General features: G+C 49.0%; 2 protein-coding genes across 2 annotated transcripts; one reads left to right on the top strand and one right to left on the bottom strand.

Moving 5' to 3' along the window:
- Window positions 1-836: 836 nt before the first annotated feature.
- Window positions 837-7,554, bottom strand: LOC137904710 (protein AKNAD1-like). Its single transcript, XM_068748914.1, has 15 exons — window positions 7,340-7,554; window positions 5,902-6,985; window positions 5,580-5,688; window positions 5,004-5,152; window positions 4,872-4,931; window positions 4,647-4,780; window positions 4,343-4,535; window positions 3,936-4,099; window positions 3,346-3,496; window positions 3,164-3,258; window positions 2,630-2,812; window positions 2,382-2,449; window positions 1,763-1,868; window positions 1,106-1,274; window positions 837-1,007 (listed from the first exon to the last, which is right to left on the bottom strand). Exons 1-15 carry the CDS (start codon window positions 7,552-7,554, stop codon window positions 837-839), a joined length of 3,051 nt encoding a protein of 1,016 aa, XP_068605015.1.
- Window positions 7,555-11,270: 3,716 nt separating this feature from the next.
- On the top strand, window positions 11,271-16,369 carry gpsm2 (G protein signaling modulator 2). Its single transcript, XM_068748382.1, has 14 exons — window positions 11,271-11,335; window positions 12,947-13,168; window positions 13,262-13,397; window positions 13,481-13,620; window positions 13,703-13,826; window positions 13,908-14,023; window positions 14,148-14,303; window positions 14,372-14,480; window positions 14,603-14,732; window positions 14,811-14,887; window positions 14,985-15,164; window positions 15,234-15,393; window positions 15,476-15,666; window positions 15,770-16,369. The coding sequence occupies exons 1-14, from the start codon at window positions 11,271-11,273 to the stop codon at window positions 15,932-15,934; spliced, it is 1,971 nt and encodes a 656-aa protein (XP_068604483.1). The 3' UTR covers window positions 15,935-16,369.
- Window positions 16,370-16,529: the final 160 nt, after the last annotated feature.

Below are 16,529 nucleotides of genomic sequence, written 5' to 3'. Positions count from 1 at the left end.
TGAGTTTTATTGTTTCTAATCATAGCGAACGTTCATTTTCACAATCAGAAGGAACAGCGCAGGAATGCCGTTTGGACTCATCTTCCTTCCTGATACCCCCCTTAAGTTAAAAACTCCCACAATAAAACCCGAACACAGCCCGGCACCAAGAGGCGACAAAGCTACAGATGCTGGGTAAGGAGACACTTTTGAGTTAGCGTGTTAGCAAATAGGGCAAAAAGATGATACCTTTTCAAATGAAAGGTGCAGAGCTAATATTACTAATCTGACCCGGTTTAATCAGATTCGATTCATCTCCTCACCCTGTGGCGCCCGGTGTGCATTGGATCGCTGCTAGTCGTAGTCAGGCAGGTCAGAAAACAAAGCAAAAACACAAGGATTGGGTGACACCGGTGTAGCGACGTGGGAACAGAAGATGTTTATTGATTTTTGCGTGTTGATTCGTTACTAATTGATAGGACTGTGAGAATGATGCTGCCCCTGCATTACAATAACACACATCTGAACTGTGCACTGATCTGATGTTGGCCTCGAATAAAAACGTTTGCATTTATGCGTGCTTTTGAGACGCTGGCTTCTATGAATAACATCTTGTCCTTTCCTAAAATCATCTGTTCGTTTGGAACAATCTGATGACGTACAAATGACAATGCAGTTTTTACACTTTTGCTGTGACTGCAGGCTTTTCCGTGTCTTGTAAATATGCAGCCTTTGTAAGATAACACTAACAGGAACCTGAGCAGCTCCCTTATCATCCAACAAAGATATACAGTATGTACGCAGGCATCAGGTGACACCAGGCCTGATTTCGGAGTGACCTGATCCGGCCTCCGGGGTTACAATCCGCGGTGTTTCCTGCCCCCCAGTGGCTGCATGCTGAGCTCGTTGCTCTGGAGCTGAGCCTTGACCAGGTCGGCTGCGAGCGTCTCCGCCATGCGGGCCGTGATCCTCTTCACGCTGCGGGCCGCTTCGATAGCCTGGTCGAGGGCTCTGCTCACGTCTTCCTCCTAGATAACAGTGGTGAAGCGGTGGCGTTGTCATGGCAACAACAAACTGAATGCAAAATGCACACATCCTAGTCAGCAGAGACGCTTGTGGACATCACCTTGGTCCCTCTGTGTCTTCCCGTCCTGGTGTAAGCCCTCGGGGTTGCCGATATTGGGGACGCTGTCCTCTGGAAGAACACGTTGTTGGGCAGGAGCGCCGTGTCGGACTGGGTGGAACGCCTTCTGCGATGGGACGTGGACTGCAGCAGCGGCTCCCTCACTTTATAGCTTCAGACAGAGAGAAGAATTAGTCCTCTTTGTCCACATGCTTAAATTCAATGCCTATCTTTGGGGAATCAGCTGATAATTATCTGCTTAATTTAAGGGTGTAATTAAGTAAAATGTTATTTTTGATAGCGGCGTTTCAAATCCAGTATTTTACTTCCTGACTGCAGCTGAGTATTCATCTTCACGGCAAAACTGAGGAGCAAAAATACAATAAATGAACACTGAACTCGAGGAGAAAAGATCTTTATGTTCGTGAAGTCATCAAGTAAAAAAATCTCTTTTAAAATTTTTGTTCGAGCTCAGAAGCTGAAACCGATGGTCTGGCTATTTCTATATTAAAGGCTCGATCCACTTTATTGGACGTCAGCCTGAGGGTTGAAGATCGCAAGCATCTGATCCGACAGCGGGCGCAGGCGGACCGGCGCAGCAGCAGAGAACGTCTTTAGTGTTGCTGTGTTTGAGCGAGTGATCCAGAGCCGTCGGTTTACCTGGCAGGGAGGCTGCTGGAGGAGGCGAAGTCGACCTGCAGGAGAGGCCTCTGAGGGGAGAAAAGAGACCACTTCTCCCTGGAGTGAAAACTGTCCACGAAGGCTGCTGATCACAGAAACACGAGAAACACGACAGTGTTTGGACGAATCAAACAAGTCAAGTTCAAATCTGTTGAATGTAAATTAGAGACATTAATGTCAACGATATCAAAATGTTGAGCTTGTTGATCCCCATGTACTTAATAAAAATACAAATAAATACAAACACAAGAGCTTTAACAAACCTCTCTTGGACCAGTGAGGTTCATGTTGGAAATCAGCTGATGTTCTTCCCTCGAGAGGCGACTTGTGGAACTGCAACCTATCAGCACCAACGGAGACATCGTTGTTTGTACCTATATAGACAGAAAAAAACCCATAAGTAGTTAAAGTAGAGGCACACTTTCTTCAACTGTGGCTTCACTGACTTTTGGGGTCCCACAAGGCTCCATTTTGGGCCCAGTCCTCTTTTCATCTTGCTTATGTGGCAACTGCAGTTTACTATTCTACGCTTGTTCATGATTTTAGTGCGCTGCTATATAAATAAAGCTCCACTGTGCTGTGGTGGTGGGGTACCTACCTTTGCTGTTGCTGGGTTCCAGGTCTGAAGAGATCCAATCCTCTATCCTCAACTGACCGGAACTGAGACTGCTCACATTCTGTTTGTTATTCCACAGCTTCCCCAAACTAGATTTGAAATTAAAAAGGTCCCAATAATATATTTCCATTATGTATTTCCAATGCAATGCTATATATAACATATATTTTTGATATTATGTTTGGTAAATAGGTCCATTTCACATCCATACACTCCAAACAGCACCCCACCTGCTGCCGGCGGATCTTTGGTGGCTCTGCGCTCTGGTTTTAGACCTGCGCTCCAGACGATCTTGCCTATATTTGGAGGTCAGATGGTCCATCTTCTGTGTGAGGTGAGGCAGCTGGACCAGACCCTCCGCCAGGTCTGACTTCAGCTTGGACACCTCAGACTGTAAGGCCAGGACAGCCTCGCTGAATGCACAGACGCAGCCATTGTTGGTGAGACTTTTCAGCAGTGCATCATGTCCGCTGGCTGCTCCTCAGCACTCACCTATTACAAGAGCAGGAGTACAGTGGGCTTCCCTCTGTGTGCATGGCAACCGCTGCACCACTGGATTGTCCTTGGACAGAAGGGTGGGCGCTGGTCCACCGTCGGTTGGACGGGTTGGCAGGATGGACGGCTGTCTGCAGATGGGGGTCCTCGCTGTCTGAGATACTTAAAGGATCATTCTGGTACTGCAGGCTGCAAATGGTAGTCATTCTCTATTTAGTCTAGCTCATTTTATACTCTTATTTGACGGCAGATTTTCATACATTTTTTACCTTTCTGTGAGCTGATCCGGTCGAAATTGTTCAGAAACGGATTGATTCAAGTAGGAACTCCCAAATCCGCTGTCTGTCTCCGGACTCACGATCCTCTGCAACCCGGGACACCCGACATCAATCCAAAACACCAGTTGTGGCATTGAGAGCATCAACTGTTATCTGTGACTGACCTGTAATACAGATGAGGTGTTGACAGGAGGCTCTGAGAGGCTGTGGGTGTCTGGGTCTCTGGGTACATCAGAACAAGAGGAGACATCCGCAGCCAGACTGACAACGCCTCCCAGGTAGCATTCACCCAGCGGGTTCAGGACGCTCTCCAGGGTGCTACAACTGCAGCAGCAACAGAGAGCGAGATAATTAAATAGATGGAGAAACAACAACAGAGAGTCGTTCCATTAGTACCTGTCAGGTTTCCAATGCCCCCGTCTTGAGGACGACCGAGTTCCACTCAAGAAATCTAAAATGCTATCTCCGCGATCTCCGGCCTCCGACGAGCTCCTCTCCTCTTCAGCCTCAGCCGCGTGGATGTTCAGTTCCTCCAGAGGACCCCGTGTTCTCCTGCAACGAGTCAGAATGAGACAACCTGCACTCAGGGACCCAAACACTCGCCGGAATCCAACACCAGCACCTGGAACCCGATCGGCTCCGTGAGGTGGTTCGAGGATGTGAGCACAAACACAAAGGAGCGCCGCTCAGAGCATCGCCGCCCCAATTCTTCTGAATATAAACGATGTTGTTCCACCTTATTGATGATACAGAGTTATTCTACCTTGGATGGTGTGCAGCAGTATTCAGTAAAGAATCCGATGCCACGAGTTCATTGCTTTCCTGTAATAATCCATTGTCTCTGCTCGTCTCGCTGTCTTTCACCGCTTCCTGGTCTCTCCACGTCTCTGTCTTAAAACCCACCGTGGAAAAACCTGCACTCGGACCCTGAAACAGGAGACCTGGTCAGACCATACGTAGTGAGGCTACGTGGAGGTGCAGGCAGGGCGTAAATGCTACACATTAGCCTCTGATGTTTACGGAAGATACAGCCTACGCAGTGGATCATGTGACAAGATGCTAACGCTTTAGCCACACACAGCCACATTTTGCCATAGAGGAAACACTTTGACGTGCACATGCTGTAGATCCCAACCAGCGACGGCTCGGATCATTGTCATTTTTGATTACCTCATGCAGGGACGGTGGAGGCGAGGGCGGCGACAGGCGCAGAGGAGCAGGCTTCACACCCTGCATCGCTTTCATGGGCGTGGGGGTGGAGGATGAGTGAGGCGGGGAGAGCTGCTCACACACGTTTTTGTCTATCGTCTCCTTTATGTCTTCAATGTGCATCCCTGTTCTGAATATATAACCCTCCACAAGCCTACGCAGGTTTTAACACACACACACACACACACACACACACACACACGTGAATGGATGCATTTAGCATGCCACTAGCATGACACAGGTGCTACAGCAGCGTCTAGTCAACCTGTTTGGGTCAAATGCTCCGGTGTTCCTGCAGAGGCCCATGTAGTTTTGCATCTCCAGAGCTCGGTGCTCCTCCTTCTTGCTGATGTATTTTCTTTCCATCTGGTCCTGAGCCTCCATGATGCCCCTCAACACCTAATGATGGATAGATCTTTTTTCTTTTTAAAGAGGGAAACTACTTTCTCTAAAAAAAAGGTATAACTCCTGCAGGCAAAACAAAACTTACCAGCTGCTGTTCTGCTGCACTCAATGACTTGCTGCTTACGCATAATCTGAAGTCTTCCACCTGAACAGAAAAAGGCTTCGTTAAACGACCTTAGATGTGATTTAATGTTAGCGCGTCTTCAAACATCCTCACCTTCTGCATGAACTGGACGATGATGCCTCCCAGCTCAGCAGTCATTCGTTCGCCGTCGCTGGAACCCTCCTCGGGTTCTTTGGAGGAGCCCACGTTCACCTCTTTAACGCTACTGCGGGGGGTGATCGCTCCTTCTTCAGCAGAGTGTTCTGCAAAACAAGAAGTACGGCACAAATACACACACATGAACGCAGTACAATTACTTGTGAATGCGTCTCGGCTTCCACAACACGGCGTATTTTACGTTTACCTCATCAGTGCACGGGATGAAGAAAATATCCAATCTTTTATACTTTCATTATACCTACAAAGAACTTGTTATTGTGAACAGGATGTATACATTTATATTTAAAAAAAAAACCTGACACTCAAAAGGAAAAAAAATACGTTGAGATGAGAGATATCATTTTTCACTTGATTAAAATGCTCTAAAAGCAAATAAAGGATGATTGTTTGTGTATAATAGAGTCATCTGACACCTTTTGTTTCTATGGAGACCAGAGTTCACTGTATTTGCAGGTAGCGAGGCGAAGCGCTGACCGGCCGTCGTATCCGATGTCAGACACAGAAACCTACCTGCTCGGGGAAGATGAGGACCAAGATGGCTCCCCTCAGCTGCAGGAAGGTTTTGCTGACCATCTTCATTACATTTTAAAGACACAGTCAGGTCTGAGCCGGGCTGAGCCTGTGGAGGGGAAATCCAAACGTCCACCGTTTATATGTAGAATAAGATTTGAACGAAAAGCAACAATCCTTCACTTAGATCAGTTCTGGGTCTCGTTTGATCTGACAGAATTTATCATATTCAGCCTGAAGAAATATGGAATGAGACCAATGTTATTTAAACAACATATGACATTACAAGTAAAGTCCAAAGAGCAAAGCGAACGGTCCCTACCAGTGCTGCAGGAGTCTTGACCTTGCCGTTGAAGACGTAGGGCTCTTCTGATGGCTGCATCGAATCCTCCAGGACTTTGCTGATTAGGTCCAACATCCCCGGAGAAGACTGGGCTCGGTGCACGGAGCTGGGACCGCGAGGAGCAGGTCTAGCTGGTCCACTTGGAGCTTTGGGGATTTTGACCTTGGGGGCAACTTTGGTGAAGTCAGGGAGTGGGTAATGGACTTGGCCTTGGCCGTACTTCGCCTCACTGTAGGACCTGGTGCGCACAAGCTGGGCTCTCTGAAGCGGATCGTCCTCTGAGGTCTTTCCCCGCATCGCTGAATCTCCAGCGCCTTCAGAGCTGGATGCGATGCTGCCAGTAGCAGCAGAGGTGACACGATCAACGGCCTCTTCCTCCTCGCTCTCTAAAGGCACGTTTTGGGATGCGGTATTCATCGTTTCATCGGTCCTGACAGACTCACTCTGAGTTTCTTCGCTTCTGTGCATAGAAGCCCGGCTGGTAACGGTTTCATCCACGCTCTCCAGCAGGGACACGTCTGGAAGGGTTTCTGCCTCGATCAGCCGGCCCGATCGCAGCAACTCCTCCTGGGAGAAGTGCCGCAGCAACGGCTGGTTGATGTCTGCGGGACACGAAGAGGCAGAGTCACGAGGCTTTGAAGCATCAAATCCGTTTTCCTGTTTCGCATCACTGCTAGCGGCTGGTGTCTGAGGGTCACGCTCAAGAGAAGCGGCGCTTTCATCCGAAACATTTCCATCTCTTGCACTGCAATCAGGTAAACCAGGAGCGTCCGGACTTGAGTGGATGGTTTCTCTTCCATCAGAACTCGAGCTGCCCTCCGAGCTCGGTGTGCGATCGGAGAAGGGGGTGCCGAGGTGGACATCGTAAGGAAGGTCATCCTGGTCTTCATCGCTGGTGTTCTGCTCTGAGTCCTCACGGTTTAAGGGAAACTCGTCCGGTGTGCTGTTCGGTTTGGGAGCGGACTCGTGCGGCGGGCCGCTCTTGGATTCTACCTCCTTTTCACGCTGACTGCTGGAGATACTTCCCTCTGAGGAGGTGACATCTAAGGCTGACAGCTCAGCGCTTCCTACAATCACAGAACACGACAAATAACAAATGAGGTTGCATAGATCTTACCTCGTCTATATTCCATCAGAGCGTAAGTCTTTGCATTATTTCTTTTCATTTATAATTTACAGATATTTCCTTTACACAGTGGGTTATTGTTTCTTTTCATGTATATATCTCACCTACTTATATGTAATAACTGGTTAGCTTCATAACGCTAGTTTTCACCTGACTATTCCTGTTAGCAATGAGGTCAATTAAGAAACAAATTCCTTGTGTGTGCATTCCTATTAGCTGTATAACACCACATAAAATAATTCTGACAAAATGGCGCAAAAGCAGCAATCACTGAAGACGGGAAGAGCAAACGACTCGCCGCTGAGATGGATGCTGGCCTCGGAGACGACGGACTCGTCCTGGGACAGATGCAAGGCGGAAGAATTCTCCAAATCACTCAAGTGGAGACTTTCATCCTCACTCAGGTCAACAAAGATTGTCTGCTGAATGCACTTTTCCCAGAGCACGGTGGGCTTGTCCTCCTCCTGAACATCATCACCGTCTGAGTCCTCCACTTCTCCCTCCATGGACGGCTCGGAGAATTCCGCCTCGCCCCAAGCCTCGTGTTAAGGCAAGGGGTGAGAGAGGAGCACGGAGCACCTGTTCGTCTCTTAGCGACGCAACTTGTGAGAGAAGACAACATCGGATCAAAATGTGCAGAGCGGTCCATTATTTAACATTCATTGCACTGTGTGGGCAGGTGTGTGTGTGTGTGTGTGTGTGTGTGTGTGTGTGTGTGTGTGTGTGACACAAGGTTATGATTATAAGACACATCCTGAATTTGACATTTTGCTTTCAGTCTTCTGCATCTGCAAAAAAAGTAAAAGTACTTTTGCAGTGGATTCATTTTGAGTTGCAGAATATGATGCTTGTTTGTTTTAAATCCACAATGCCAGATCAGCTTGGTTTATATACCACTGGGTAATAATCTCTTTACTTTTTGGAATATATGCTTGTGTTTATTATTATTATGCAGAGTATACCCATCAAACATGTGTTAATGTCCATAATATATGCAGAAATAAATATTTCAATATTTCAAACTTAAACAATCACCTCCAAAATGATTTCAACCTGGACTTCAATTCTACATTTTGATGCTGAAGGGCAGCCAAACAAACATGGGCCAGATGATAAAACACATTTGACAATTCATAAAGTACTCACATTGTTAACTTACTCGGATAATGAACTGGGCCTTCAGCAGGCCCGACATCAGTTCTAGACGCTCCGACCCGCAGCTATGCTCTTGATCCGGACATCAGGTCGTGTCAGTTCCGTTCTGTCTCTTTCTTTCTCGGCATGTGCCTCACATTCGGACGGGGTTCGATCCCGTGGTCTCGTCAATAATGTAAGCCCACACGGCAGCTGCGCTGGCGTCTTGTTGCTAGGAAACAACGTCGAAATCTCCGCCAAAGAATGCTACGTTATCCAGTAGTGGCAGTTTCGAACACACCAATACATTACGTATGATACGTAAATTTAAAAAAAATATATTATCAGCGGCCATGCGCGATATTCTTTTTAAAAACGCAGTTCGAAAGAAAAGAAAATTAAATTCTTCACGAAATCTGACGGCTGAAAGATGACGTACGTCATTTATTTTATATTCAAATCTATTGGTCCAATGACTGTTGTGTTGGGCGTGGCCATCTTTGAAAGTCGTCCTCTGACTGGTTGCCGGGCGAAAACACAGTCTCGCGCAGCCCGAGGGTCTTTCTTCTTTTCACGAAGTTAAGTCGAACTTAACTTAAGTTAAGTCGAAGTAAGATGATACTATATAATTCGGTGAGACGTTTAACAGTTTAAATTATAAACGCCTGTGTTATTTTGTTTTTTTTAAAACGTTTTTACACTCGTGAGAACGTAAAGAAGCAGAGCGCTCACCATTGTTCGAACTGGATCGTCTAACGTAAGTGTACTACCTGGCATGCTAGTATGCTAATCTTTAGCTGCCTGTGATAACTAGTACTGTGTAATCAGGGACGAGTGAATTCAACGCTTGTACCTTCTCGCATGTGTTTAATAATCGTGAGGCGTTCGCATTCCTTTCTTTCATGCGTACTCGTGAAAGAAATTCTCTCTGATTGGAGCTCATGCTGACAGAAGTGCCTCTGATCAATAACAGACATTGATCTGGTGCTGTTCAGCAGAATTTTGAATGACTAGTGTTTTTGAATTGTCACAAACATGCGATATTTGCATTCAGATACTTAATGCATAAATATTGATTAGAGTTTTTTCTTTACATGCAACTGATGCTCCAGAACCATGTGCTGTTGGGTCCAGATCACAATCTGAAATATACAATCTGAATTGTCAGATTGTATATTTGAGGGTGTATTCTTGTGCCGCAGCATGATGATATAAAATAATACAGAAACATGGCACTGCCGTCAATATCAACTATGATCACCCCGAATCGGAATCATTCAAACTGATTTATTTTATCTGTCTCAGATAATCTGGTGGAAAACTACATCCAAATCCTAATTTTGTCAATAACTCATATGATTAACACATGATTCATGATGTGCGTACGAAGAATGATGCGTTATTTAATTTGGCTTGAGGCAGATTCGGGCAAAGTGACCTTATCGTTTATTGCAACATCACATAATCTGAGTTACGCCTCTCGGTGTAATTTGATGGAACTTTACCTTCTATTTGCTGAAGTGTAATTTCTGTTTCCTGCAGTGTTGGCTTTGATTGTTTGATTGCTGTTTAGTCTTCCCTATTATTGTATATTATATATATTTGCTTTATATTATATAAACATGTGTGTTAAACAGAGCACTAAATCAAAAAGTATTTAATGTACATTTAATGGTATATCAATGATTATAAAGTGCAAATGATAGTTTTCTTCATCTTTTATGACAACATAAAGACCTCATTCATGATCACACCTTTCTCTGCAGGCTTTCCAGATATCCTGTTCCTGTGAGGAAGCGCTACCGGTCAGTAAGCCTGCACTTATGCGCTTGTTTCTTTTGTTTTGGTGCAGCTTTTTGCTGACGCACGGTGCCCTCCTTAGTGCCGTTTCCATATTTAGGTTTTTCTCTCAGTGGCTGTATCCATTTTAGTGCATCAATAAGATATAAAAACAAAATTGTTATTGCAAGTCATGGCTTCTTCTTTCTGACTCATTCTCGCTGTAGCTACGTGAGCAGAGCAGGCCTCTTGTCGATCATGCCCTGTTGGCATAAAGTCAAGTAAAAAGGCTGCACAAACTCACAAAATGAGAATAATGTGCAGAAACATGCATTGGGAAGACTCTGAAAGTCCTCTGATGTTCACATAGGAGCAAATCAGCCTCCAGGAGTGTGTTTCTTAAACTGTGTCCCTTCATTCTAAGTTTAGTATTGATCTTTTTGCTCCCTTTCATTATGTGTTGTCTTTCTGAAGAGGTTTAAACAGCATTAACCTTATTTAAATGACATATTCCTAAATCGACAGGAATGTTTTGCCATGTTTTGGTTTTGTTCGCTGTTATTTAGCCAAAGGCTAAAGCTAAAGCCAAACTGCCCTATTTCTAATTGTGGGTGTCTGATGGGTTAAACTTGGGGGGGGGGGGGGGGGGGGGGGACAAATGGGTGCGGCTGGTGTGACCTCATGGAGCAATGAGGTAACGCTTGACTCTCCTCTCTTTCCTATTCATGCAGCTTGCCTATCGCTGTCCTTTCCTGTGGTGGAAGATGCATTCAGGTTCATCTGTTCGTTTGGGTTGTTGGAAGCTTCGCTTTTGATTTAGGGACACTCCCCCCCCCCCCCCCCCCCAACAGGTTGCTGGTCGCTTTTTCTTCTTCAGTGACGCCCTCTAGTTTCTAGATAATTCTCCTTCCACCTCCTGCTTGCATCGTTTTCGTTCTCCCAGCCCGGGTGAGACGATCAGCCCTCGGAAGACCCCATCCATTCGCTCCCTCCCTGCTCCCCCCCCCCTCCCCGCTGTTTGGTCGGTGTTGCCATGGCACCGTGTGGCCAGAATGAGGCTTCACACACGGCATATCTTGTGTTCTCTTCGCAGAGGGCAGCTGAGGCGATTGAGGTGCGCACACTAAACGAAAGCCACCTTGTGGACGGCCGCTCGGGACTCTGCAGCCCTGTCTGACCCTCATGGGGTTGCCGTCCTCTGTCGACGCCCAAATCCCATCGGACCGACCATTTTTTCTTACTTGTTGACTCCAGTTTTCAAACGTAACCATTTTTTTGGGGGGGATCGTCACTCATATTATGCACATCAATGGATCCCGGTGGCTCTATGATTAGCACGCGAGCAGAGGAGCACTCCCTGCATGTCCGCTACAGGTAGGACTCTCTCAACGGAGGAATGGGCTCAGGGTTAACGGTTGTACTTCCTCTGGTTAGATTCAGAGAGGCATTTCTGAGGCAATTCAAATCATTTGCAGTCGGCTGAGAGGTCAAAAAACCTTTTGTGTCATGTTGTGGAGAAAAGTAACGTATGTCCAGAACTAAGTGGGGGGGGGGGGGGGGGGCTTTAAACCTTCAGGTGAGTTCTCTGTGCAGAGCCCTGGCACCAGCTGTGACCTGCCAAACAGCTCAATATTTAACTAGCCCTGAAAAATTCATCACCGCTTGTGTTGTCTTTGTTTCGTTTCGTTTTTTTTTTTTGTGTTTTTTTTGCCGCGTGTTTGTCCAGCCTGTTTGCATGGAGTCTGCTGTCGGGTTGGACGCCGTCAATGACTTGATTCCGTTGGACCACGCCACAGAGTCGGCTCGTGTCTGGCGGGTCTCACAAAGCCTCTTAGCCCCCACCCGAGGGCGTAATCTGTTGGGCGCTGTAATCTCGGGCGCTTGAAAGAAAGGAAAGCAGATTAGCTTTGAAAACGCTGAATGTGCACTTTCCTTGCTGTCCTGCATTGCGAGCTTATACTCGCGACAGCGTCGATGCGCAGCGCGAGGATACCTCGATGACGTCGGATCAGTGGCGGCGTCGCCGTCACAGGAAGAGGAAGGGCATCTTTTAACCTTTGTTCAGACTCCGGGGTTAGGGTCGCTGTCTTCATGCCTCGGCCGCAGCCCGGAGGCGTTTCTAAGGGAAACCTCGGTAGATGCTTCTCGGATGTTCCACGTGCTGCTGTTGTAAAATGCCAAAATCAAGAAGGTAGGGCTAGTGTGTGTCACCGCGCCGCTGCTCAAGAGTGTGTTTTCTCATTTCAGGCTTAAGACCACCGATTACACGAGCTTTATCGACGACTCGGGGGAAATGGATTCCGTTTGCAAATTATAGCCTGCCGGGTGAAGAAACAAACGGCTTTGTTTCAGTGTTTTTGTGCTATTTAAGTAGCCCGCCGCAGATCCAGAGCAGATTGCGTCTAAATGGGGTGTCTGTGGGTCAGCTCCAGACAGTTTGGGTGGGTGCAGGAGGAAAGCTCGAAGACAAACAAACTGAATGACCTTCGCGTGGAGCCGATCTGCTTTCCCGAAGTCGGCCGATATCTATTTCTGTAACGAAACATTAAGAAGCCGCTCGTACACCTCGATCACGGGAGCGTTTATGAAGCAGTCCGTGCACGAAAGCTTCAAATTTCTGCCGTTTAATTCTCATGTCGGTGCGAAACCCAGTGGAAACCAGCGCCTGCTTCAAAGGAACTAATCTAAACACCAGTGGCATGATCAAACATGATATCGTAACCCCCCCCCTCAGCTAACAAACAGAGGAAGCCACACAGTTAAAGGGAGCCGCTGAAGTCTCTGAGGCCCGTCCGAGGGACGCGAGGTAGCCGATAACAAGCGGAGCCCGGCCTGAGCCATTGTTCCCGCTGGAGGTGGAAGGAAGTCGCCGATTGACGTCTCCTGTGCTTGGAAAGACATTTCTGTCCCTGGTTGCGTTCAGTCCGGTCAGTCGGCGACCTCTCTCTGCCAGACGCGCTGATCCTGCTCGTCCGTCTGCCGCAGGATGGAGGTGTCGTGCCTGGAGTTGGCGTTGGAGGGCGAGCGTCTCTGTAAAGTGGCCGATTACAGAGCGGGCGTCTCCTTCTTCGAAGCTGCCATCCAGGTGGGCACAGAGGACCTGCAGGTCCTCAGCGCCATCTACAGTCAGCTGGGGAATGCCTATTTCCACCTCCACGACTACGCCAGGGCTCTGGAGTTCCACCGCCACGACCTCACCCTGACCAGGTTGGCCTCGCACGCGAAGCGCGTTGCTTTATTTGTCGTCACTAACGCGGCGTGTGCGTGTGTGTGTGTGTGTGTGTTTGTGTGTGTGTGCAGGACAGTTGGTGACCTGCTGGGAGAAGCCAAAGCCAGCGGTAACCTCGGAAACACCTTGAAAGTGCTCGGGCGCTTTGAGGAGGCCGTGGTTTGTTGTCAGAGACACTTGGACTTGGCGAGAGACATCGACGACAAGGTGAGAGATGTTTCGTCTCGCGCGGCGAGATTCCGAAGGCGTCGGCGCTCGATACCGACGCAGCTTCCCTGCGTTGACACCAGGTGGGTCAGGCACGCGCTCTCTATAACTTCGGGAACGTACACCACGCCAAAGGCAAGAGTATCTGCTGGAGCGGCGCGGAGCCGGGAGACTTCCCGGAGGAGGTGATGGCGGCGCTGAGGAAGGCGGCGGAGTTCTACGAGTGAGTGAGCTGCGTGCGCGGCTGCCGTCTGTCGCCGCGGCGTCCTTCTGATCAAACATTTGAGCGTTTGCGTCTGTCTCAGGGAAAATCTGGCGATAGTGAAGGAGCTCGGCGACCGCGCCGCTCAGGGGCGGACCTACGGCAACCTGGGCAACACGCACTACCTGCTGGGAAACTTTCGCAACGCCGTGGCGTCACACGAGCAGGTGCCGCTTCGCGGAGGCTGCACGCTCCTCAGATATACGCCGCAGAAATGGTCTCATCGCCGCATCTCTGTCTCTGCGCAGCGTTTGCTCATAGCCAAGGAATTTGGCGACCGTGCAGCGGAGAGGCGGGCTTACTGCAACCTGGGGAACGCCTACATCTTCCTGGGGGAATTTGAAGTGGCAGCCGAGCATTACAAGTACGTCCCAGACAGATTTCATATTTGTTATAAGGCACGCTCGCGAGACACGTCGGAAAAGCAGAAGCTCTGTGGAATCCAGAGGGCGGTGCTTCTGATCCTGCGTGCGCCGGCGTTTCCCCAGGAGGACGCTGCAGCTGGCGAGACAGTTGAAGGATCGGGCGGTGGAAGCGCAGGCCTGCTACAGCCTGGGGAACACCTACACGCTGCTGCAGGATTACGAGCGAGCCATCGACTACCACCTCAAACACCTCATCATCGCCCAGGACCTCAACGACAGGTACGCGTACGCTCCGCCGTGCCCCCCCCGGCCTACGGGCGTTTAATTAAACGCGAGTTTGGATGCAGGATTGGGGAGGGCCGTGCATGCTGGAGTCTCGGAAATGCCCACACGGCGCTGGGGAACCACGACCAGGCGGTGCACTTTGCTGAGAAACACCTGGAGATCTGCAAAGAGGTCAGTAAAATAAAAAGGTTCTCCTTCACTGCAAATGTTTGTCCTCATCCTCTCGTTTGAGACATCCTCCCAAGCAGTTTGATGTTAAGCGGGGAAGGAATTCCTTTTTTTTGTCGCCTCAGACCGGAGACCGGAGCGGGGAGCTTACGGCTCGCATGAACGTCTCCGATCTCCAGATGGTTCTGGGTCTGAGTTATAGCACAAACAGCTCCACGCTGTCAGAGAGTCAGGAAATAGACTACAACCTCCACGGTACGTCCGTCTGGCCACTGGCTACAGGCTACCGTCGTCTTCGGACAGCGTAGTCCAGCGTTTGTCTCTGCGTTTCAGGGGCGAGGCCCAGGATGAGTCGAAGACAAAGCATGGAGAACCTGGAGCTGATGAAACTCACGCCGGACAAGGTGAATGTAAGAACCCCCCCCCCCCAGCCGTTACCATGGAGATCCACTTTATATCCCAGAGCAATGAAAACCATGTGACCGAAGCTCCTCTGTCCTCTTGAAGGGACAGAAGAGGAACATGGACACCCTGACCAAACAGTCCAAACCGTCCCTGGCTAAGAGCTCCTCCAAGCTCTTCTTCGTCAGCCGTCTGCGCGGCAAGAAGTACAAGACTGGCGGCGGCAGTAAGGTCCTCCAGGACGCCAGCAACACCCTGGACCCCAGTCAGGCGTCCACTCAGAAGGTAGTGACTGCCGCACGCCGTCTAATCGCCCCGCTCTGTCGTCATTTGACGGCTGCTGTCGTCGATTAGCGCTTCAGCCCGGACGCGCTCGGGGACGAGGGCTTCTTCGACCTCCTGAGCCGCTTCCAGAGCAACCGCATGGACGACCAGCGCTGTTCAATACAGGACAAAGGCGGCAGGATATCGCTGAGCGGCGGTCCGGAGTTGCCTCCCAGAGCCGTCAGGAAATGTGAGACCAACGTCCCGCGGTGGACTTCCTGTTCACGCTGAAATGTGACTTCTGTTTCGTCTGTCGCCGCTTCTCCCTGCAGCTGTGTCGGAGTCCGCCAACATGTCCGGCCCACAAGCCCGGCGGTTAGAGGAGTCTTCAGTGCCGGGGGGGAGCCTGCCCGGCCTCAGGCTCAATCAGAACAGCAACCGGGCCGTCCTCAGCCACCTGATGGCCAACGCCGACGGCGCCGAACCCGACGACGACTTCTTCGACATGCTCGTCAAGTGCCAGGTGGCTAACGGAAGCGAATGCAGCACCTCGGAAGAGGAATGGAACGAGTCCTCTTTTCTGATTTGTGAACCGACAGAGCTCACGGATGTCTCTTCTCTGGCAGGGGTCCCGTTTGGATGACCAGCGCTGCGCCCCGCCCCCTCCTCCGGCCCGAGGACCCACCGTACCGGATGAGGACTTCTTCAGCCTCATCATGCGCTCTCAGGCCAAACGAATGGACGAGCAACGCGTCACCCTGCCGGGCCCGGCTCCAGCTGAGCTAAACTAAGCTAAGCTAAGCTAGGCGCTAAAGGAACGCAGGCTGATCTCTTTACATTTGTCCTCTGGGGCGAAACCAAGCACCGTCAGCATTAAATGTAGTCTGGAAAACACCTCAAACACGGACTCGTTTCACACAAGTAGCACGACGCTAACAAACCGTCATCAGGGATTGATTGTTTTCATGAATTTCATTTCACCGTCTGTGTATTTTTTAATACACAAAACAGTTCTGTGTGTATTTATTGTACTTTGATTTTTTTGTTGTTGACTGCCATCCCGTTACAGCGGTGTCTTTGAGTCACTGCAGACTTTTAGCACTTGTGTTTATAGCAGAAGGGTTTTTATTACCAGCTAACTGGTAAATGAATGATTTTAACCCGTGTACAGCCCTTTATTCTCTTTTGTACTAAACGTTTTAATGAGGTTAGCGGAATAAAGCCTCGCTCGTCTGTACTCCCGGCTCAGACTTTTGTTTTCAACAAAACACAAACAAATTGTGTAAAAGACAATTTTATTGAACATACCAGCAGTCAGACTTGTATTAGCTTGAATTAAATTAAGTCACTTTTAAAAAAAGAGAGGCTTCATAGAGTAGCGCTAGC

This window comes from Brachionichthys hirsutus, chromosome 15, assembly GCF_040956055.1.
Source record: "Brachionichthys hirsutus isolate HB-005 chromosome 15, CSIRO-AGI_Bhir_v1, whole genome shotgun sequence".
Lineage (NCBI taxonomy): Eukaryota > Metazoa > Chordata > Actinopteri > Lophiiformes > Brachionichthyidae > Brachionichthys > Brachionichthys hirsutus.
The sequence above is the reverse complement of the archived record's forward strand: the minus strand, read 5'-3'. Positions and strand labels throughout refer to the sequence as shown.

What these genes read in the sequence shown, in the direction of transcription:
- LOC137904710 (XM_068748914.1), bottom strand. Translation starts at nt 7,554, where the DNA reads ATGGAGGGAGAAGTGGAGGACTCAGACGGTGATGATGTTCAGGAGGAG. An exon ending in CTCCACCGTCCCTGCATGAG is followed by an intron (nt 4,100 to 4,342) that starts GTAATCAAAAAT and finishes CTCCTGTTTCAG; the next exon opens with GGTCCGAGTGCAGGTTTTTC. An exon ending in TCCAGCAGCCTCCCTGCCAG is followed by an intron (nt 1,275 to 1,762) that starts GTAAACCGACGG and finishes CTCTGTCTGAAG; the next exon opens with CTATAAAGTGAGGGAGCCGC.
- gpsm2 (XM_068748382.1), top strand. Translation starts at nt 11,271, where the DNA reads ATGGATCCCGGTGGCTCTATGATTAGCACGCGAGCAGAGGAGCACTCC. An exon ending in TCACGCCGGACAAGGTGAAT is followed by an intron (nt 14,888 to 14,984) that starts GTAAGAACCCCC and finishes GTCCTCTTGAAG; the next exon opens with GGACAGAAGAGGAACATGGA. An exon ending in GTCAGGCGTCCACTCAGAAG is followed by an intron (nt 15,165 to 15,233) that starts GTAGTGACTGCC and finishes GTCGTCGATTAG; the next exon opens with CGCTTCAGCCCGGACGCGCT.